Source organism: Lissotriton vulgaris, chromosome 2_1 (genome assembly GCF_964263255.1).
Source record: "Lissotriton vulgaris chromosome 2_1, aLisVul1.2, whole genome shotgun sequence".
NCBI lineage: Eukaryota > Metazoa > Chordata > Amphibia > Caudata > Salamandridae > Lissotriton > Lissotriton vulgaris.
Window position 1 is genome coordinate 252,268,374 of NC_141687.1, and position 24,651 is coordinate 252,293,024.

The 24,651-nt window shown below is 44.9% G+C and overlaps 1 protein-coding gene across 2 annotated transcripts in view; it reads left to right on the plus strand.

The window, feature by feature from the left end:
• The window catches only part of HEATR6 (HEAT repeat containing 6), a 353,001-nt gene that overhangs the window by 51,580 nt on the left and 276,770 nt on the right, over positions 1-24,651 (plus strand). For both annotated transcript variants that reach the window (XM_086954868.1, XM_086954869.1), the window contains exon 6: positions 22,817-22,918. In XM_086954868.1, coding sequence (XP_086810994.1) covers positions 22,817-22,918 — 102 coding nt within the window. The remainder of the gene's footprint in view (positions 1-22,816; positions 22,919-24,651) is intronic.

Sequence of the window (24,651 nt, forward strand, 5' to 3'; positions counted from 1 at the left end):
CTCAGGCACCGGCTCGGTGGGTGCAGAGTGTGCTGGATTCGCGGTTCCTGGCTGGCACCAGGGATTGTTGCTGTTTGAGCAGAACCACTGCTCGTGGGAGTCCCAGTCTTTAGATGAGCAAGGCAGTCTGGTCCTCCGGGGTTTTCAAGGTTGCTGACCACTGGAGATACCGGGGTTTTAGCAGGAGCAGGTTCATGGATCGACAGGCCTGTAGGGCTGGGGCCAAGTCAGTTGGTGTCGTCCTTTTGTTATCAGCTGCATGGCAGGTCTTCTTTCTTCTTCTTGTTTCAAAATCAGGATCTGAGGAAGGAAGGTTCAGGGTGCCACTAAATACTACATTTAGGGGCATTACAGGTAGGACAAGTGCAGGGACCAATGGGTCCCTGTCCTGAGGTGAGTACACCCCCTATCCTGCCACCCTCCAGTGGGAGGGGGGCAGAAGCCCAGCTCTGATTGGGTAGGCCTCCCCATCCTCAAGATGGCAGTAGCCCAGAGTTGTCCTTCACCTCGCCTCTCCCACCTGAGGGGTGGGGTTGGCAGAGGGTGGCACGCCCCCTTTCCTCACTTAGGGTTTTCCGCCTGTCTTCCCGCCAGAGTGGGGGTCAGAACCGGTGGGGGCCAGTTGCTGAGTTCAGCAAGTGGCCTGGAGAAGCTCACAAAGGCTGCATGCCTCTGAAGCTTCCCATGCCCATCCTGGGGGAGGAGGCTTGGCTCCTTGTCCCAGGATGTGCATTGTTTCAGGCCCCCGAGAGCGGAAAGCTCTCGACCCAGGGGTCCAGAAACATGTCTGGTGGTGGCAGCCGCGGTAGCCACGCAGTCAGGACACTGGGAGTTGGTTAGGTTTCAGGGGGCATCTCGAAGATGCCCTCTGTCGTGCATTTGGCATTAAATCCCACACTGGCATGAGTGTGGGTTTAATGTGCTGAGAAGTTTGATATCACACTTCTCAGTCTTCAGTGTAGCCATTATAGCGCTGTGGAGTTCGTAATGCCAACCTCCCAACACCATATACTCTTAATGGCATCACTGCACTTGAAGTGCTGAGGAATGGCCCTTGGTAATGTAGGGGTACATGGCTCATGCACCTGTGCCCACACCACTGGCATAGTGCACACAGCTAGAGGGGTGACTGAGGTATGCCAGGGCAGTGTGTTCATGTCAACTCTGTTTAATTCTGCACCAGGACACTCAGCCTGCAAAGGCAGTGTGTGTGTGTCAGGGTACAGGGTCCCCAAGGGTGGCACAATAAGTGCTGCAGCCCTTAGGGGTCTTCTCTGGTCACAGTGCCCTGGGTACCTAGGGTATCATTTACCAGGGACTGACATGTGGCCAGAGATGCCGATTGGGTTTAGGTTTCAACACAGTTTTAGGGAAGGAACACAGGCCCTGGGCACCTGATTGGCAGGAGCCCAGGGCACACTCAGTCAAAGTACATCAGCAATTCAGCAAAAAGTGAGGGCATACCATGCAAGAAAGATGGCACTTTCTCACATCTGGGCCTAAATCCATCGTGTTTTTGCTCACCGTGCCATTCCAGTTTGAACACAGCCATATGCAAATCAGTCTTGACCCTGGGCCTGATGGGAACAGTCCAGCCCGTACTGCCAAGCCAGGTCCTGGCTGGACTGGAAACAAGCATCCTAGGACCGGTTTGGGGTTTCACCCCTTTTCAGCCAGGATAGCTTTATTCCAGTGGCATGGAGATCACGGGACCCACGTCTGAGCATACCCATCCTGCCAATGGCTATCACAAACAGGAGCAGCGAAAGGGGGCATCCCTGTCGAGTCTCACGCGATATTTGTTAAGAGTCAGTGATGTAGGGCCTAGTTCGTCCCCTGACCTCTGCATATAACAGTTTCACCCACTGAATATATTCTGGGCATATTCTATACCTGGCTAACTCCTCTATCATGAAATCCCATCCCAGGGTGTCAAAGGCCTAGCGGATATACAGGGATAAACAGGCAGCAAATGGGTACTGTTCATGAACAGTGTCCATTATCTGAAACAAACAATCAATATTTTGGGAGGTGCTTCTGCGGGGAATGAAGCCACCTTTGATAGGTGTGCATTAGCATACAGGGGTAACGGAAGCAGAATGTGTGCAAGGATTTCACTTGAGATTTTATATTCAGTATTGAATAATCTCCCTAGTAGAGGGAGGAAGTATGCCTTTCTCTAGTGAGAAATGGTATACATTTTCTAGTTGAGAGCTCAATCGTATTATGTACGTGGAGTAAAATTCAATGAGGATCCTGTCTGACCCTGGAGTTTTCTTGCTGGTAAGTTCCTTGAGAGCCCTGCGGATCTTACCTACCGAGGGGTGCCAATGGCCTCCCAATCATCCGCAGGCACCCTGGGTAGCGCTACCTGGTGTAAGATGGAGGCAAGATCTGCCGGGTCAGTGGGTGTCAGACAGTGTACAGCAATGCATAAAAGTAGGTTAAGGCTGTGTTGATGTCCACCTGCATTCTAGCTATTCCCTGGGCCAGTGTGTTCAGGGATAGGATAGGTGTGGGTAAGGGGTCTGACCGGATCAAGCAGGCCAAAAGTGCGCCTGATTTATCGCATCTGTATGCGTTATCTGAAGGAATGTCTTATAGTCGGCCGCGGAGGCATTCAAGGAGTTCTACATAGGTGGTCCTAGCCTCCTGTAGCCTATCTGCAGCCTCGGTGTTCTCGACCCCAGCCTGTTTCAACAATCCCAGCCTACCCTCTAATTGTGTGAGCTCCTAAATAACCTCTTATCTGGCTCCTATCACAGCCTCAATAAACGTGCCCTTAACCATCACCTTGAAAGCCTCCCACTCCACTAGAGGAGGGGAGGCCATACCTGTATTTTTGGATAAATGTGGCAAGTGTTTCCCTAAATACCATATCTTCAGGCAATGCAGGCTGTAAGTGCCAGGAGAGGTTCGGGCCGGAACTCGGCCCCACAACAGGGTTATTTCTAGAGGGATATGCTGAGATATTATCTTCCCCCCCAAATAAGTGGTGTGGGTAATGCTAGATTGGTGGCGTGAAGAGCAAAGAATCTATCACGGCGGGAATGCAGTGTGTGGGGTTAAGAATAAAATGAGTATTCCGTCATTTCTGAGTTGCGACTACGCCATATTTCTGCAAGACTCCAACCATTATCATAATTCTTTCACTTGTCTTGTGGGGGCTGTGCCGGGCAAGGGGGGGGGATATAAACAGTCAAGAGTTGTCCATAGCTGCTTTAAAGTCCCCACTCCATATCCAGAGGTATAATGTCCAGTCCGCTAACACTGTTGACAGGTGGGCCAGGAACTCTCTCTGTTCCATGTTGGGTGCATATATGCACCCGAGGACAATCAAAGACCCATCCAATTTGCCATTCAGCAATAGCTAACGCCCATGTGTGTCAATTCTGTATCCAAAACTACAAATAGGACCTAGCACGGACACCTATCGCAGCGTCCCTCACAAATGCAGAGTAGGATGTGTGAAATAGCTGCCCTCTCCATTTTTTACGTAGTCTCTAGTATCCCTGGCAGTGAGATGAGTCTCCTGCAAATATGTGCGCAGTGCCTATAAAATTGGGCTAGTATCCTATGCCTTTTGTGCACAGAGCCCATACCCTGCACATTCCAGGTATGGATGTTATAAGCATTTAACTCTGTAGGCATCATATCAATTGAGACATTTTCCCCCAAGCAGAAATTAATGTTCACAATACAGCCCACATTACGTCTATTGGATACGGTAGGTGACTAAGTCCAGCATTTAAATACATTCCCCCAATTCGCGGTCCAGCAATGCGCTGTCATTTGACCATACAATAAAACAAACAGTAAATGTGCGCCTTCACTTAAGGGGCATGCAAGATCTAACCGATCGGGTGTTCTGTGAGTACACGTGGTAGTCGTATCAATTAGTATGTCCCTTGCGGACCCGGAACCCCTACAGTATCAGTGAAGCAAACATTTACATCGTAAAAAGAAGTATCCAGCAATCAGTTCAGCTCGCAAGTGTATTTGGCCGTCCTATGCCCCGGACCCGCAGGTGGAAACCTGAAAGGAAAACAGTGTTGCCGTTTGATTACCCACGACCATCAACCCAGAAAGTTATGTGTCATCTGTGTGGTGATCGAACGGAACAGTCCCATGCTGTCGACTGAGTCCGAGGCGCTGCCCTATGACGAGCAGGAGTTGATGGGCTTCTTGGTTAGTCGCAGGGTGGTTGTCGACTGGATCGCTACTTGCTGCCCCTCTAACCTAACTAGTGCGGAGAGGAGGCTGCACCAAGGCCATCTCCCATTGAATGCCCCTCATTATCACCTCCTTGGAGCGCGCAGAGCCTTTGGCGGCTCAGGTCTCTGCCTCCTGCATCATTTGGAATCTGGGAAGTTTTGTTCAAGCCAGTCCCACACTCTTTCTTGTGTTTCAAAAAAGACCGTACACTCCTCTTGGATCCCCTTGAGGCTGGCCAGAAACAGTAAAGCGTAGGTACTTCTTGACCTCCTCGGACGCGGTGCGCCTGTATTTGACATTGATCGTACAGTCCGGGAACAGAGAAATCCTTGCATTCTCTGAGGATGGGGTCTTTCTCTTCTCATATGCAGCACTGTATCCCGGTTGTTTAAAATTAATCCATCCTGGCCCAGGGATGTTCTAATATAGACACATTCTGTATCATAGAGCTAGTTTTACTTTCACACATTTTTTTCTTTGCGCTGCTCTCCCCACTAACCTTGAGCTCATCATTGCGGTATTTAGTGTTCCTCCATCTCCATATAAAACATCCCTGAGCTCCTCCCTCTCGCTGAGGGGGTTGTAGCCTGTGCTGTAACTAGGCATCAGCACATGAGGAGGATCCCAATGATGAAGCATGACACCATTGGTGGGTGAGGAATTTCTTCCTAATAAAGGGACACTTAGATCACTTCCTGTGACAGATCCTTTCAACCTCAGACCCGAGGGTTTCTTTTCTTGTGATATACCTTTTGTTAATATCAACATTTTATTAATCTTTGGGAAGAGAAATTTCTCTACTACTGTTGTTGTTGAGATCTCTAAGATCAACGCACAAATGAGTCTTCCCTCAGCACATCTGGCAACGACCAAAGTTGCAATCCATTCAGCACCATAAACTTGTTCTATGGGATTTTCTCAAACTCTCTATTAAACTCATCTCTTAAAATCCAAGGCATTTCTCTGGTTTTATATAGCTTGGGCATATCATTATTCTTCAGCACAATCTTATGAGAGTAACCAACTAAAAATCCAATCTTTCCTAAAAAGACTTCTGGGAAAACATCTTTATTCCCTTCCCTAAAAACCAACACATGTTCCTGACTGTAGGGATCAGGAATTGTATCCAATGCCCTCTGACCACTCCACCCTAACACTGATGGTTCTTTTTCAGCTGCATATCATTTTCCTCTTGTTCTCCTTCCATAAAATTCAAAAACATACTTTTCTATACCCTATCATGGGAATAGGTTCCTCTCACACATTTTGTCTGCTATAGGGGGAACCATAATAAGCCACTATAAGGATCTCAACTTGTCCAATCTTATATCGCACACTGTTTTTTTCCCCTGTATTGGTTCATGAGAAAGTTCTCCTTATCAACCACCATTGCTTCGTTTATGCCTAGGACACCATCATTATTTTAAATACTGCTCTCATCACTGTAGGAAACTGGGATTTTGTCGCAGTAACCACAGTGTTCTCACCACTCTTTTTGCCACCTTGTTCGCTACTGGATGCTGGTTTTCAACTCTGACGGTGCATTGAGGCCTGCTAGCCAGGCCTCCGTGCCTATGCTCTTTCCTTAAAACAAGGTGATGGCCAATTGTAACACCCTAGTAAATGGTACACCTGATGCCTAGGGCATGGGTAGAAATGAGGGTCCAGAAGGGCTGCAGCATATATTATGCCACCCTGAGGGACTTGCGCATTAATTCCACACAATGTGCCATTGCAGGCTGCGTGACTTGGTGCAAACCATGAGTTAAAACACACTCCTGCGTGGCATGCCAAAGCCACTGCATTTTTTTATAAGGAAGTCACTCCTACAGCAGGCCGAATCCTAAGTCAGTGTGCATTTTATTTTATGTGAGAACATATCTACATGAGCAGATTTGCCCCTGTTATTTCTATTTCTAGATATTGCAAGTGATCAGTGAAGCCACCTTAAGGGATGTGCTGAGCTCTGGTTAAAACCAGTTACCCAGCTACATAATGGCTTCACTGAAACATATGGTGTTTGGTATCAAACACCTCGTATTAATAAACCCACACTAATTACAGTGATGGATTTGTTATTACCTGTACCCAGGGGGTACCTCTGAGGTACCCCCTGAACCATACCAGCCCTCTAGTGATACTGACTGGTCCTTTCCAGCCTGCAACAGAAAGTAGTGTTTCTGACCACCTAGGAGGTGAGAGCCCTACTCTCCGAGGTCCGAAACAATGCCTGCTCTGACAGGATGTGTTAACACTTCCTCCAGCAGGAAGGCTAGTAAATCAGCATATCTAGACCAGAGGCTTCGAATCTTCTGCTGCCTTTGACATGCAAGCCTGGCTTCCCCAAAGACCTGAAGGATGCCAACCCCTGCTCTGAGGCCCATTTGGCACCACGACAGGCAGGAAATTAGATAGGAGGTGTGTTACACTGCCAGGCTGGACACACCTCTAGGGTGGACAGCCTGAAGTGAACACGAAAGAAAGGATTCCACCACCTTGTGTATGGTGGAATTAGGAGCTCCGGGACAGGGTGATGCCTACTTCTTGCAGGAGATAGTCATCTATTGGGTGTAGTGACCGCAAGGGTCAGTAGCCCATTGGCTACTACCCCTCACTCCCTTTAATGCCCCTAAATTGAGTATTTAGGTGCACAGACATCAGGAGATCAGATTGGTCTGCTTGAAGAAGAAGGAAGGACAACGAAGAGCCACACAATGCGAGAACTGAGGACTCTACCACCACTTGGCGCAAAACCCTGCCTTGCTGATGGACCTCCATGACTCCTCCCTCCCAGCTCCCATGGGTTCAACCGACTGGCCCCCCAGTCCCTACGTGTTGCCTCTTTTCAACAGGACCGTTTCCCATTAACTTAAAAGGGGCACCCAATGCCGAAAAGCACCTCTGCACCCGGATGCTCCAGATCAGACTGAGGTGACTTATTGGTGCTGCCATGGACATTGACCCACACTTACCTTAAGTTCAGAAGAACCGTCCTGTAAGAAGTTAATAAGTAACTGTATGCAGTATGTTTCATTCGCATAGGATAACATTACCCCTTCAAAGCTGCAAACAGAAGTGTATTTCTTTAGACTTAAAAAGTGATAACTCCGAAAATATTTACCTGATTACGATGATCCTGGGGTATGAATTCATATAAAAATCTGTTCTGTTCTTTTTACTAATTCGTGTTGGATTTCTTTATTGGGTCTGTGTCTCGCTTACTGTCTGTATGTGTGCATTAAATGCTTAACACTATTCTCTGATAAGCCTGTACCGCTCGGCCACACTATCACAAAAGTGAGCATTTTGGATTAATATGATAGCCCCTGTATACCAGTAAGGGTCGCATGAACTCTATATACTGTGCCAATATGAGGTACTGTGCAGAGATCCAGCTTCCTACAATCACCAGAAACATTTGATTTGGTTTCAGAATATAGTTTTCTCTTTACAACAGTAACTTTCCTACCCAGTTTTCCTATGTTACACACTTTGAAAAATGTACTTTAATTCCATATGCAGCACATTTTTGATTAACCGGACAATATGTACCCAAAAAGAGAAAAGACTGACATTTCCTACGAGAGTCTTCATCATTTAAGTGAACCTGTAAAGAGATGAGACCACCTCAACTGTTCGGGGTTTTCACCTTTCATCTGCATTAGCCATCTGAAAGACCTGTGGTGGGTTTGTACAAGAAAGTGAGTACCAACAGATATGGTCTCAACTTCTGTTTTATTAACAAGGAAAAAGAGAGGGTTTTTTCCTCTGGGAATACTCCCAGTCACTTGATAGGTATACAGTTAATCACAAGAGGGAGTTATCCCAAAATCAAAACTAAAGGAAAGACGAGAGAGGTGAAAAAGGAGAGAGGCAAAAAAAGGAAAAGAATATTCCATTTTTAAAAAAAGAACCCTCACTCACCAACCTAATTGGTGACATGCTTCATCATCTGTTTCCCACCCGAGCAGCCGAATGCCACTCTGGTGTGCTCCGACGCCTGATTTCAGCAGAGCTGTTTTTTTGGGTGACAAAGTGCAACTGCGTGAAGGAAAAAAGTGAATACAATTGACTTTTTTATTCTCTAAAATTTATATAATGGAGAAAGAAGACTAGGTTAAAAACAGAATGGGACGCCTGAGTAGGTTAGATTGTCCTGGGGCATCTAAACAGTGAAATTAGTGAGAAACCACAGTCTACATGTTTCAGCCTTCCAAAGACAGTCCGAGGCTTTCTTCTGGACCACAAATGTGACACGAGGGATATGCATGCGCTAAGGTGCACCCGTCTCAGAGTCGCGCACATACCATACCGCCTACGATGTATATACATACCACCGTTGCATGGCATGCATGTTCAGAGGTGTACAAATGATGAGCAAAGGACTGGTCTGTGTAATAAATACAATACAGTGCATTATCCTTTGAAGATGACAGATGAATATACACATTTGTTTTTCATATTTACTACACCTTTCACAGAAGGCTGAAAGGCATACCGTAAGTAGGCGGGTTGGTATGTGCGTGACTCAGAGATAGGTGCACCTTAGCGGGTGCATACCCCTCGTGTCACATTCGTGGTCCTAAAGAAAGCATCACACTGTCTTTTGAAGGCTGAAAGACATAGACCGTGTCGTTTCTCACTAATTTTACTGTTTAGATGCCCTAGGTCATACTAACCTACTCAGGCGTCCCATTCAGTTTTTAACCTTGTCTTATTTCTCCATTATATACATTTTAGGGAACAATAAAGACCATTTTATTCACTTTTTTTCTTTCACGCGCTCTCACTTGGTCACCAAAAAATCCTGCTCCGCTGTAATCGGGTGTCAAAGCACTCCCGAGTGGCATTCGGCTGCTTGGGTGGCAACCCGATGATGACGCATGTCACCAACTAGGTTGGTGAGTGAGGGTTCTTTTTTTATTTTATTTTTTAAAAGGAATATTCTTTTTCTTTTTTTGCCTCTGTCCTTTTTCATCTCCCGTATTTCCTTTAGTTTTGATTTTGGGATAACTCCTTCTTGTGATTAATTGTTGGTCCCAGCTTCTTCAGGGACCATACCATCGCAAAGGCTTCCCTCTAAATGGCACTCCAACACTGCTCTCTGGGAAGTACTGTCCTGCTAATGAAAAACAGGCTGGTCATGACCACCATCATTTGTCAGGGAAAAGACCTCTCCAATCCCATGTTCATAGGAATCAATCTGCACTATGAACTGCTTTGAAAAGTCTGGAGCTTTAAGAATATGTACTGCGCCCATTGCATCTTTTATTGTGTCAAAGTTCTTTTCAGAGCTCACTGTCCAGTTTATCTTCTTTGGCATCTTCTTGGAGGTAAGTTCTGTGAGAGGTGTCTCAATGGTATCATACTTCTTCACAAACCTCCTGTAGTCCCCAGTCAAGCCAAGGAATTCCCTGATTTGGGTTTGGGTTGTTGGAGCTTCCCAGTCCAGAATTGAGTGATCTTGGGCTATAAAGCCTGAACTTGGCCTCCACCTACAAGGTGGGTCAAATATACAATGGTGCCCTGCCCTATCTGGCACTTACTTGCCTTGATAGTGAGGCTTGCAGAGCCTTCAGGACCTTCCTAATGTTGATCAGTGGATTCTGCCAACTGAAAATATAGACCGCAATATCATTTAGATATGCTGCACTAGACTTTTCAATCCCAGCAAGGACTTTATTCATCAATCTCTGGAAGGTGACAGGGGCATTCTCTAATCCAAAGGGCAGAACGGTATACTGATAATGAGCATCTGGGGTGGTGAATGCTGATATTTCTTTTGCTCCATAGGGTCAGTCCAAGCTGCTTTTACCCTGATGCCCAATTATAGGTACTGAGAAATGTAGCTGCCCCAACCTGTCAATTAGCTCATCAGCTCTAGGGATTGGGCGTGCATCTGTCTTGGTTACTGCATTGTGGCCTCTATAGTCCTGCACGAAAGCTCAGCTCTGGTTTTCCACCTTGGAATGAGGTTTTTGGGACTTTAACAACTGGGCTGGCCCAGGGATTTTCAGGGGGTTCAATGACTCCAAATTCCACCATCCTACTAACTTCAGCTCTGATGCTTTCCTTAACTTGACCAGACTATCCGTATATTTTGTTTTGTATGTTTCCACAGTATGAGTACACCCAGTAGTCTGACCAGGGGTTAGGGTGTAGAGTTTAGCTTACTGCCCCAGGACTTGCCTGTAATCAGCTTGCTGTTGGAGAGAGCCGGTGTCTGACAAGACAACTCCATTTACTGACCCATCTTTTGGGCTGTAGGAGAAGAGTTCAGGCAGAGATTTACTCCCTACTTCCTGATCCTCATCAGTGACCATGAGTATAGTCCTATCAGCCCTGTCATAGAAAGTTTTAGGTGGTTAACATGGATGACCCTGTGAGGGATCCTGCTAGTGCCTAGGTCAGCCAAATAGGTGACCTCGCCAATCCTTTCAACGATAGGGTAGGGACTACTCCACTTGTCCTGGAGGGCCCTAGGTGCAACTCTGCTCTGGTCCGAACACCACAAGTGCAGCCTTTTGGTCATACCAATGCTTCTGGAGCTGTTGCCTGGCCTCAATGTTTTTAGATGGTTTACCCATGTACTCTGCCATCTTAGAACGTAGGCCTAGTACATAGTCCACAATATCTTGTTTAGGCTATTTGAGAGGTCTCTCCCAGCCTCACTTAACTAGACACAGTGGTCCACCTACAGGATATCTAAACATCAATTCAAAGGGACTGAACCCTACTCCCTTCTGAGGGACTTCTCTGCATGCGAAAAGCTGGCATGGGGAAAGGACAATCCATCTCCGGCTGAGTTTTTCAGAGAGTCCCATGATCATACCTTTCATGGTTTTGTTGAATCTCTCAACTAAACCATTGGTTTGTGGATGATATGGGGCAGTGAATTTGTAAGTCACACCACAATCATTCTACAATGCCTTTAGGTAGCCAAAAATGAAGTTACAATCTGTCTAACACCACCTTCTTAGGGAAGCTCACTCCACTAAAACTACTTAAGAAGGCGTCTGGCAACTGCAGGAGCAGTAGCAGTCCTAAAGGGCATAGTTTCAAGGTACCTAGTGCCATGATCCACTACCACCAGTGAGTCTGTGCCCTGATTCTATTGAACGGTCACAGGGGCCAATAATGTCAACCCCTACCCTTTCAAAGGGTACCCCAACCACCAGTGGAATACAGGGGGCCTTTGGTTGGTTACCTTCTTTGCTACTCACTTGGTAGGTAGCACCTTGTCACCTTTTAACCAGCCACCTAGTCTCTTTACTGAAAAGTCAACAAAATCTACCCAGGTCTGACTCAAGGTTGTATGGGTCTCTTTTAGTCGAATTCTGTACTCCTCAGTGGTGAATCCAAAGCCCTCAATCACGGTGTCTTTCATGAAGTCCTAGGACTAAGCATCTTCCTCGTTCAGTGTCAGTTGTCTATCCCTGCTCTTTCGTTCCTGAAGACAGCTGCCAGAGTAGGAAGCCCATACACTTCTGGCTGAATTTCCTCATCTTATAAGCCCTCTCAAAGGCTGTAAACCACTTGGTAATATCACCTTGTACATATATGGGGACAATCCCTTTGGGGATTTTAGAATCAAAAGCTTCATTATTCTCCCTATTTAATATTTTGCTGCCACCAGAGATGGGTCCTACGCCCATCTCATGGTCTCTTGTTCAATGGCTAAGATTTTAGACTCCAAAGCTATTCTCTTAGCTAATTTCTAAAGTTGAGGATCCTCCTTCTCAACTATTGCAGGTACTGCCAGTAGAGGAATTCAGGGATTCGTCATTCTCACTGACATCTCCATTACCTCCATCTTTGGGGTTTTCTTCCATTGCCATGGCTCTGTCATGCTCAGCAAGCAGGGTCTGTAAATTAGCCTTGTTAGGTTTAGACCCCATGAAAAGGTTCAATGCTTTGCAGAGGTCCTTGAGGTGGGCCAACATACGTTTCTTGTAAGAGGCCAGGTTGAGCGCCTGGGCATTGCCCTCTTTATCAGACATGGTATTAGATCAGTTGGGACCTTTTTAGAAAGTTAGAAAATATTGAGCAGACTATACTTTTGAAAGCCTGTCTAGGATAGTTTATAAATCTTTTGCAAATAAACTGGGGGGGAGGGGGGCTAACCAAGGCCCTAACAGTTCAAGTTTTAGAAATTTGAAAAAATTGACAAATTCAAAAATAACGGTGAACTAATAGCAGTTGTGGATTTACTTCATAGAGTTACCTACTGACCACATGGTTTCAGCAAAAAAAGTCTTGTATCCAACACTGATCCACCAGTTTAGGAAGCTGGCTCTTTCTATAGTGGACCAAAACTAGGTTAAGAGTCCAGACAAACCCCAAATGGTTTAAAGAGGCACAAATGATAACCCAAATGTTCACTTTTGTGGTAGTGTGGACAAGCAGTTGGGCGTATCCGAGGGTAGTGCTAAGCATTTGTGGTACTCCGAGGCAATAAAAGAGACACACACTCAATAAATCTGAGACCAATTTAGAAAAATAACTCTTATCTTAATATACATTTTGCTACCAAAAACTTTGTTATCAAAGTAAGTTCTTTTGCAGTTATGAATTTTTATATGTAAGTTAAGAGTTCAATATCATGCGTCTTTATGCAGCACTGTTTCCCTAGGGGAGAAAAGGCATAAATTGCTTAGTTATTTGCGATTGGTTTCTGGGGGTCTCTTTCGGGACTTCTAATCGTAGGGAGGCAAGGTCCAAAGTACCACCAGAAGTTACTGGTTAGCTACCCTGGGACTTCCGGGTACAGAGGTGCTGGTTGGTCTGGTAGCTGGCGTCATTATGGAGGGATACGAATTGCTGAAACCGTTCAGGTGTTTTTAAATATTCCTGTGCAGAGGCAGTAAGAAGCCCTGTGCTAAAGATAATACCCATCATACATAGTCTCAGGTGTTTTCAACCGTAACTTCACCGAGGCAGCGAAAAGTTCAGCAGTAGCTATACTTTTTCATTCCATATAATTCGAAGATTATACACTGACAACCGGTGAGATCCGTTCTGAGAAAGTAACCTCATGTAAATCGATTGTGTGTATACATAAACATCTAATGGCCAGTGCCATGTGGGTTTAATTGGATCATTTACGAGATAGAAGTTCACCATCTTCTCTATCTATACACCGGATCTTTCAGCCCATCAACCCAGAATCATTTATTGTTATCATCTTCCTCTGTTATCTTACAACCCGCAAGGACTTGTTTGGAAGAATAGCATGTGACTCCATATCTCAGGACCAGAGTCCATGAACTGTTTACCATTTGTACATCTAACAAATGGCACTAAGCGACTCCATTTCCCTCACACAGTAGGAATCCTGTAGACATTATCCTGGCGCGTTATATACAGTAAATTCTGAGACCGAACCCTGATGAAAGCAATGCCGAAACACGCCTAGAATAACAACACACAGCCAGTTTCTATACATCGTGTTTATTTATTGCCACATCAGTATATTGAAACCTTGGATTCAACCATCGAAGGATCGGTTGTACCTAACTGGGTCGTTGGATCTTTGTATATAAAATTGTGCAACATTAATTCATGTAACTGTAACACTGAATGATGGTTATATTTTTCCGAATATCAAATGAACGATTTTGACTATATATATATATATATATATATATATATATATATATATATATATATATATATATATATATATATAATGTGTCAAGAAAATATTAAAAAAAAAAAATATTTTCAATGTATATATACTTTGAATACATTTCTATTGTTATTGTCTTTGGATCATTTTTGATCTTGTTTTGCCTGCATATGCTAAATCCACCTTGCCCAGGTGTTTTCTTACCCATTATTGGTCTGGTAGCTGTGCCAGCTACAATGGTGGAAAGAACGGTGCCTTCTAGAAACAGACTACATAGGGGGACTTCGGGACAAGTCCAGGAGCTCCCAATCGGGGACTCTGGTCACAAGGGCCCTGAGAACAAGGGGTCACAGTGGTTTATCAGCCACTCTGGAAGTGGGTCTCTGAGGTGCTTATTTCCCTCAACAGCTGCACTGTCTCAGTGCAGGGGAAGTCTGGATTAGACTCTCATTAGCATGGTTTGATGCAAGGGGTCCGGTATCCCAGGTATTGGTCCTGTGCGCCTGTGGTTGGTCCTGGTGTCCTCTCACTTGTTGGAGGTCACATCTGACCTTCAGGAGCACAGGTTCCTCTCCCTGGGAGGCTGCTGTGACGGGTTGGCCGGGGAGGGTGCTTTGCGTTTCAATGCCTGCCGACTGCTGGGTAGTAGCTCCTCTACTCCAAGGGAGATTACTTGGCAATTTGTGAAAGCTGGCAGTCTCCTGGGGTTCTTGGAAGCTGGTCAGCTGCAGGATGAGTCGCTGGTCACGATTGTTGAGACTTGGTGCAGGCAAGCAGTGCTTGGCGCCAAAGGTCTGAAGCAGCCTTCACTTCACACTTTTTCTTGTCCTCTCTTTTTAACCCGTCAAATCTAAGTTCCTGGTGACAGGATTGCCACCTAAGTACTCAATTTAGGGGTGTTACAAGGAGTGACTGGTAATGGCCAATAGGCTACTTACCTTTAGGGTGTCTACACATTCTTTATGACCGCTTCCTGTGGGAAGTGGGCATAACCTTGACACCAAAGGCCTAATTCCACCAGACTACGATGGTGGAATTCTTAAAAGTCTTGTTCACTTCAGGTAGCCCACCTTAGGGGTGGTATTAGGCTGAGATGGGAGCACATCTCCCAACAAGCTAATTTTCTCACCTATCCTGGTGCCAAATGGTCTTGGGGCACTTGGAGGTATTTCCTCTGTCTGGGGAAGCCTTGAGTCGCATATTAAGGGCAGCAGATGCTTTTGAACCCTCCTGCTGTGATATGCTGATGACTTAGCCATCCTATTTGAAGGAGGTGACCGCTCCTCCAGCCGGTGCTGACATTGTTTCTTCCCTCAGAAAACGCAGTCATTTAACCTGCAGGTCTGTGGTGGATGGGTGGTCTGCACCAGTCCGCCAGTACACAGGTAGTTGCTAGGTGCAGCTCTAAGGTGCCCTGCTATGTTATTTGTAATGATTTCCAAAGCGCATAGCTGCCCGAGGGCTTCCCACGATAAGTGATTTAGCTCTGGAAGGGAAGTAAGTAGGTTAAAAATACTGGACAAATAACCATGTCTTTAACTTTTTCTTGAATCTAGATTCCACTTCTACAGGTCTTAATTCATGTGGCAATGTGTTCTAAAGCTTAGGTGCCAAATGTGAAAATGACCCCCCACCCCCATGCTCTCTTGATTCTTGTGGTTCTGAGAAGGTGTTCTTGAGATGATCTTAGACTTCTGTTGGGGACATATGGCATAACCATGCCTCTGATTTTGAGGGGCCTTTGTTATTTATTGAGTTATTAGTCCAGCAAAGTGCCTTAAATTTAATCCTGGTGTCGATTGGGAGCCAATGGAGCTGTTTCAAATGCTCCCCTTCTGGACCTTACACAGAAATCTATCTGCTGCGTTCTGCACAACTTGAAGCCAAATTATAACGAATATTGGGTAGCCTACGTAAAGGGAATTACCATATTCAAGACTGGAAATCACAATTGCATGAATTTTTGTTTTCCTTAAGTACTTTGGGATCAACTCCAGGACTTTCCGGATCATTCTAAGTAGTCCAAAGCAGTTCATTGTCCATCCAGATTCCAAGATTCTTGGTCTAGGTGTTAGGAGCTGGCAAGTTCCCCATACAGCTTGGCAGCTGGGCAGAGGCCAAAGGACTGATTTGCTCCCCAGAATCATCAACTCTGTCTTATCCCCATTTAACTTCAGGCAGCTGCTCATCATCCACTCTGTCACCTTTTCCAAACATGGCGCCAATTCTTTACAGTCCAAATTTGCTCCATTATTAAAGGAGACCCCCAGCTAAGTATCGTCTGCATAAGCGAACACGGATAGGCGGAACTCCTGGACGATATCTGCCAACGATTGCATATAGATATTGAATAACGTGGGGCTGACTCCACCCACTCTTGCGAATACCTCGCACTCTCCATTTGTATCAACTCCACCCTATTGTGCAACTTACACATCATCGATCATCCCCCTGGCACGAACGACTCCTTCACTGCGAGGAACCCTGTGGCACCCCACATATCAATGGCATATTGTCAGAGAGGTTGCTGGATTCCATGAATTGGAAGGATCTATCATTTAGAAATGACACCAGCCAATCCAAGGTTTTATCCCGGATCCTAATCTCCCTTAGTCTGTTTAGCAGAATGGCATGATCCACGGTGTCAAATGCCGCCCTAAGATCCAAGAGCAATATTACGGCTAAGCCACCTTGATCGAGAGTGCTTTTGAACACTTCTGTGGCTGCCAGAAGGGCCAATTCATTGCATGGCTGCGCACAAAAGCCCATCTGTGTGGGGTGAAGATGATGATTGTCTTCCAAAGAATCAGACTGCTCCTGATTTATGTATTTCTCTAGAAGCGCTCCTATCAAAGGTAGCAGTGAGATAGATAGGTAATTGATAGATAATGATGGATCGAAATGTGTGCTTTTTTTTTTCAGGAGCGATATAATAATAGCATGTTTTTGGGACTGTTCCTGACACTAAGAACAATTAGGAATTTCAACTGTCTATGGAAGAATAGCCTCCATGCCTTTATAGAAAACGTGGGGCAGTGCCGGATCTAGAGGGAAGCCCGATTTAATCTTACTTATAAGAGTTCGTACTGTATCTTCTTTTAGAGATGAAAAGTATTTTAAGACCGGGGGAATGGGTGTCACCAAAGAGTCTGTCGTATGGTTTAGAACTGTCCTGGTCCCTCCTTGAAATGAGTCGTAAATGTCTGTGACCTTTTTATGGAAAAAGACTGCTAACTCATTACATCTCATCTTGGAGGGATGTGAAGGGGCGTTACCCTGGTTTAAGATTGTCAAAGATTTAACAACTCTAAAAAGTTCCTTCGATGAATTTACCACCTGATTTATCTTTTCCTCAACTTTTTGCCTGGGCCTTTTTGATTTCATTATGGTAAAGCCTAATGGTTGACTTATAACTAGCTTTTTGAAGTGTATCTTAATCCTTCCTCCATTTTCTCTCTTAGGGAAACTAGGTTTGCATTAAACCAAGGTTCTCTTTTGGTGTTCGTTTTTGACTTGGATGCCGTTTTAGGGATACCCTTATCTAGTGATTTAGTAATCCGCTTTCCCAATGAGTATAAACCTTATCCAGATTTCCTTTTATATATGGGGTGGAGGTTTCTAAAGTGTTCAACTATACTTCCAGGTTAAGTTTTGACCAATGCTTCATTTGATTGGAGGTAATATTTTGGTTTATTTTCTGGGCTGCTTTGTTAGTCCGTGCGAAAGGGATAAAATAATGATCCGACAATGGCACAGGTACTGGGGTGGATGTTTTAATCTTTTAATCTTTGAATAATTGGAGATTAAAGGATAAAGTATTTCCTTTAACATGGGTAGAGAGGTGGTTACATGTTGAGTTCATTGCATTGCCTCTAGTTCCTGCAACAGTCCTTTGATGTAAGGAAGTTTACGTTCGTCCAGATGAATGTTGGTGCATGCATTAATAAATCCAACACTGGAATCTGTGTGGGCTTAATAATATGAGATGTTAAATACCAAATGTCTCTAGTTTCTGTGAAGGCATCCTGTAGATGGGGAACTCGTAACCACAGGTGTCCAGCACACATACTCAAAATGGCTTACCTGTCCACTTGCAATATCTAGGAATCGACTTCGAGATCACAGGGGGATATCTGCTAATGCAGATATGTCCATACATGTAGTATAGTGCACCCTGCCTTAGAGCTGTAAGGCCTTCTGCAGGAGTAACTTACCTATACTACATGCAGTGTCTGCAGGCATGGCACATGGTAGGTATTTATTTATTTTATTTTATTGTATTGTTTTATAGAGCGCGAACTTGACCCGAAGGGTATTTGAGCGCTTTACAGGGTAACGTAGCTGTTTACAATAGGCAAGGAATCACAATAGGGTAGCGGACACGTATGAACTGTTTACATATAAGTAACTCCAGATAAGGCCCCAGATTTCTTGAAGAGGTAGGTCGGTGTTCCGAAGGCAGGTGCTAGTCCAAATTTGATCAAGGACTGAGTATTGGTCAAGGTCTGTGAATTGGTATGATGCATCATTTAGGAGAGGAATTTCCCCATAAGGAAGGTTTTGGCCTCCTTTTTGAAACGTGCCATAGAAGGGATTCTTAGGATGGCAGGCGGGAGAGAGTTCCATTTTCTTGGAGCGGATCCAGAGAAAGCCGGTTATACTTTTTTTTTTTTTTTCCGGAACCATGCCGTTTGGAGTAAAAGGTCTCTGGCGGAACAGGAGTTTTTGCTTCCGCTGTATATCGCAAGTTTCTGTGCAAGGTAAGCAGGACAGTTTGAGTATAAAGCTTTGTGTGTGATGCAAGCCAGTTTGAGTTGTATTCTGGCCTCGAAAGGAAGCCAGTTCAAAGCTTTCAGGTGTGGAGAGACATGGTCAAATGTTTTTGAACTTGTAAGAAGACTTGCGGCTTCATTAAGGCAGGCTTTTAGGGGTGCCAGAGAGATCTTGGGTAAGTCTGAGAGAGTGGATCAAGAAATGATAGTGTACCTGGCGCACTCAAATTCAGTTTACTCTGATATTTCGATACGTGTGCAATGTTGTGTAAAGGCCTACTGAGCATAAATGACAATAAACCTTAGAGGCCCAGTCCCACAAGGGCGACTGGGACAACAACATGCATCAACACATGAATATTTCTGGCAATAAAAAAGTTTTATTGCCAGAAATATTCATGTGTTGATGCATGTTGTTGTCCCAGTCGCCCTTGTGGGGCTGGGCCTCTAAGGTTTATTGAGAGAGTGGATCAGCCATATTCCAGTCAAGAGTTGGACTGCGCTTTTTAGATCGGTAGTGTTAAGGAAGGGTTTCAGTTTCCAGAAGTAGATCAGGTGGAATCTGGCTGATTTGACCATCGATTTTGATGTGGTCTCGCCTGTACAAATTGCAGTCAAGGGTTATTCCCAGAGATTTTGCTGAGTCCACGATTGTCGGTGGGCAATCTACGGCTGTGATAGCCTTGATCCATAACTGCATATAGGGATTGGTTTTGTGGAGGGGAAATTAGGAGAAATTCTGTTTTCTTGGCGTTAAGTTTAAGTTGATTTGAGGTGAGCCAATGGACAGTTGATTTCAGGGCCTCGTTCTGGGAGAGAATATCCTCAAGAGAGGAGGCTTTGATGTAGAGCTGGGTGTCGTCTGCATACATATGGTAGGAGATATGCGCTGTGCGTAGTACTGCGGCAAGTGGTTCAAGGTAAAGGTTGAAAAGGGTAGGGGACAGGGTTGATCCTTGTGGGTCTCTGACCTTGACCGGAGAGGGAGCAGATAGGTTGCCGTTGATTAGGAATCGCTGCGATCGGTTTTGGAGGAAGGATCTAAACTATTCTAAAACAGAGCCGTCCAAACCCATCCTCAGTTTGAGGCGTTCGATTAGTTTTTTGTGGTTGACCGTGTCGAAGGCCGAGGATAGATCTAAGAGGATTAGAAGGCACGTTTTCCCTTGGTCCAGGGCTTGGAGGGCATCGTCAATGATGTCAAGCAGGTTATTTCATTGCTGTGCCCTGGTCTGAATCCAGATTGGAAGTCGTCTAGGTGCTGACTTAGATGCTGTTGTACACACTTCTCCAACACTTTGGCTAAGAGGGGGTTGTTGGAGAAGGGTCTGAAATTGTCAGGGATAGCTTGATCCAGCAACGTTTTTTTCAAAATGGGGCGGACTTGGCCGGCTTTCACAGAGTCAGGAATGGAACCCTGCTGGAGGGAGGCATTAATTATTGCGGTCTAGCTAGGAATAATGGGTTGGGTGACAGCCGCTTGGCAGTTGAAGGGTAGCGGTTCGTTGAAATGGTTATGCGGGTTTAGGGACGCCAAGATTTTAGATACAGAGTCTCCGTCATAGAGGTTGAAGTCAGTCCAAAGTGCTTGATTTTTAGTGAAGTGTGTGGGGGCATTGCAGGAGGAGGGGGTAGGCCAGGAAGGGATAGAGAGTGTACGGCGGCACTAAGTTCATTTTATAAGGCTGCGACTTTGTCCGCGAAGGAGGAGAATTCCTCAGAAGATATTAAAGCCTTGGGGGTTTCTTTTGAGGTTTTGACCAGTTTATTGGATTGGTGTTTGACCAGATCGTAGAACTTACGAGGTCTGTTCTTGGCGTTCTCAAATTCGGATCTGACAAATTCTTTTTTTCGAGTTCAGGATGTTCTTGTTGTAGGCATTTCTGACCTGGTGAGGAAGTTTTAGATGTGCGGCGGAGGGGTCCTGTCTCCAGATTCTTTCGGATTGCCAGAGGCATCTCCTCTCATTGTTGAGCTGTCCAGTGAACCAGGGGTTCCTGACTTTGGTTTGGGTTCTTTTTAGCTTTAGTGGGGCTAGGTCATCCATAATGTTTGAGATAGTTGCAGAGTTGTGGTTATTGAGGTCATTGACCGTTTAGCAATGCGAGGGGGGGGGGGGAGGTCAGACTTGCAGCGAGCCTCCAGGTCATTGTGGTCCAGGTTTCTAGTGTCTCTAATCCAGTGTTTGGGAATTACTGGTTGAGGAGCCCTTATCTTGTTGGTGCCAGGTTGCAGGAATGCGATGGCGTGGTGGTCAGACCAGTCGCCCAGGTCTATGGAGTAAGCTTGACTGTTGATTCCTTGGAGATGATCCAGTCAAGGATGACCCCTTTCGAGTGAGTTGGGACAGAGCAGGCTTGGGTCAGGGCTTAATCAGACAGGAGGTCTTTGATGGCGTTGACATGAGGTTCCTTGGGGTCATTCCAATGCAGGTTGATATCACCCAGGAAGATATCTTTGGAATTGGAGGAGAACTTAGCAGTAATAAGTTCCATGAGGTGGTCAGTGAAGGAGTCGTTCGTGCCAGGGGGATGATAGATGGTGTGTAAGTTGCACAATAGGGTGGAGTTGATACAAATGGAGAGTGCGAGGTATTCGCAAGAGTGGGTGGAGTCAGCCAGACGTTCAGTGACACTGAGGTTAGAACGGTAGATGCAGGCGATGCCCCCTCCTTTCTTGCTTGATTGCCTGTCAAGCCTGCTTGATCAGGAAATATTGTGCCTGGCCCCCACCACATCCCAAAGCTCTGGTCACAATCTGAAAAGCCCTGCTGCTGTCTCTTGCTTGAGCTGTACTGCCCAGGAGTTCAGTGGAGACAAATGTTGAGTGTGGAGGCTTGAATGCACAAGCTCTACCCAACTCTCTGGGCCTGGGTGGATCAGAAGTGGAGGATGGGCCTGGAACCAGCTTGCTATGAAAAGCACTTCGAACTTTGAGAAACTGGCCCCAAAGAATTCAAACGACGAAGACACCCCAACATTCGCTATGCATTAACATTTCCTCTAAGTAGTATTTCAAATTTACCACCTTACTGCACATCTAATGTAAGGCTTTGTGGTGGTAGCAAGATCGTATTTGTGGCATAAACAGATATGTAGGCAGCCAACAAAGACATATAGATGCGGAAAGAAACTTTAGATTATTAATTTAATTAGCTATTGAACTATATTCAAACTTTAACCCATTCTAGAATTGACCAAATACCAAGAGTCTTTGGATTAATAAAAAATTAACAGGCATGCCTGTTTTCATTGTTGCAGTAAACGTCCTAAACCATAATTTTCCACAGCTATATGTCTCCCATGTCCAAAAAATGTAATTATCTTGCCAAAAGGTAGAACGTCAAAATCGGGCATTTACAAATTAAAAATGGGAACCCACAGGTGTTACCAAGGATGCAGACTTGCTATGGAATAGTCACTGTGTTCCTTTTTGCTATTGATTTGCAAAGGAACCGATCTACTTTAAATAGTTAAAGCATTATGGGCTTCTGTACACATACAACCCTAGTGTGAACATTGACACAATGGTTGATCATTTATGTGGTGAGAAAACTTTAAAACATTTTAAGCTGAATGGCATCTTATCTAGCTGCACATTTTCTTTGTTAATACTGTTGCATTACTTGGTATGTTTTGCTGATCTTGACATGGCGTTATCTCATAACCGTAACTTAAATACCAGGGAAAACAAGGTGTTTGTTGGTGCCCCACCTTGAGAAAGGAGTCAGTGTCCGTGGTTATCGGAACAGAACTCACCACTACCTCCACTCCTGAGTCAAGATGATCTTGCAATAATTATCTTTCTGTCAAAAGTTAGTCACCTGGAGATTGACACCTTTCTTCTACACTTGCTTCCTGTGGACCCTGTTGATGTGATGTGCCTAGGGGTTCAGGACATCAGGGAAACTGGTGCAAATATAATGGTATCCAATCAGAGTGATAGCCATCTTTGAAATAAAGAAATCCCTGCAGGTTTGGTTAAAACAAACCTGAACATGTAAGTATGAAGGGACCCTCTGAGGTGGCTAATACCATTGGAAAAGTGTTTATTTCATTTGACTTATAATGCTTATGTTTGTGCTTATGACATCCGTTATTGAATATTTAGCCTGTTTACCTGTTGGATGTGCCCATGGTTACTGAGTTGATGGAAATAATATTTTGTTTGAGAAGATGAATGTATTTTTTATATATTTCAGTTGCTGCAAAATTCTTTAAAAGGCATCCAATCCCTCTTAAATGGTGGCAAGGTGAAATTGCTGCAGCCAGATGAACTTGGATCTATTCTTGCTGTGCTAAAGGTTAGACATTTATTTGTATCTGTTATTAAGGCCTTTGTTTTAGTCCTGGGGAAAGGTACACCTTTATGAAACCTCTAGGTGTTGCCACATGCCCATTATTAGTACACTAGAGCATGACAGACTGGAGGGAACTAGCAAAGAGGGCTTTAATTGTAAAAGTAGTCCTTCATGCAGTTAAGTACAAGTACTCAAAGGCAGTCCGAAAAATACACTCGGAGAGCCAGTAGCATTAGGTCACAGGTGAATACTTCTCTTTGCTAAGCCAAACAGGCGGGGCTGTGCCAGGACGTGGTTGACAAAGCTTCCAGCTTATGACTGCAAGAGGCTGGAAATAGGTCATTGGAATTATAGTTTGTAATGTCGATTTTATGCACTTTTATGGTTGTCTTTTTGAAACCGAATAAAGTTACTTTGACTGACTGCAAGAGGCTGGTTGAGAAAAGACCAGGGTTCCAAAGCCCACTCTGAATATTGTTAGCAACAGGTATGTTTTGGCAGCTGTATTGTCAAAACCCATATCTGAAAAGGGGAAGGGCTAACTAAAACAGAATGTTTGCTTTAGTTATTATCAGCAAGAGGTAGAGCAGAGTACACTCAAAGAGAGACCGGTCTAGAGCCAGGACTCTTTGGGCCTCGGGTGAAAACTGATTTAATAGTTTTGTCAGCCTTTTTTTGTTTTTTTAAATTGCTCTTCTTTGAAAGATTTGCATACATTACAAGAAAGAAATCCAAATAGAATAAGTGGGCCATCAGCCTTGACGTTTCTAGATCCACCCCACATTATTTTGTTGCCTAATGACTAATCCCCCCCACCCCCCATTTCTGTGCTTGAATGGTAAAGCATCCGTTTGGTCTAATAGTGCCTTTTTGATCCTCCTTGTGTAAATAAAGCCGTTACTAGAATCATCTGCATGCTTGACCACAAGCCATGAATCAATAGTTCCTCTTATAGCTCCTTTTTGTGTTTCGAGCCATGATCCCACACATCTATATTCCGACTAGCACAATGCAGCCTTTGGCTGGATTGAGCTAGATGGCTCCTACAGCAGCCTGCCAATAATATTGAAAGAGGAAGCACTGCACTTTACAGCCAGACTCCTTGAAAGTGAATGCTGCTCACCCTTCATCACTATGCCTATGCACATAGCCCACTAAGGCCTTGCATTGTTCCTTAAGACCCAGCCCCTCCCTGCAGTACTCTTCTTTCCATCCTGTTCCCTCCCTCAGGACGAGATAAGCCCAGGCAGATAACCATCCTGTGACTGTACTCTTCTACTATTTCTTGTGATGCCCACACCCAACGTTGTTGGGCACAGGGAAGGGAATTGACCACTCACAAACAACTTCTGATAGTCACTTTAACTACAGTATCTGTTGCCCAGGTTTATGTACTTCCTTTTTAACATGTTTTCAGATACTGGTGCAGACACACTTATCCCGCATATGCTCAGTGAATGAGGGCAGTAGGAGCATGAGTGAAATCTGCACTAGCCAAGCACAGACATGCCTTTCAGTACTGAAATGTTTACTTTCCAGAACAGGTCGGCCTGTACCTAGTTTTCAGATACATAGATGTGTTTCTGAAATGACTGTGAAAGATGCAGGACAAATAATCGAAAGTGAAATACACTATTTTCCCATTGCACCCGAGGCTCTTGAAGCAGCCACATCACTGAGGCAGTTGGATTACGTGAACATGAAGCCTATTGATACTTTTGCTTGCTGAACAGTAC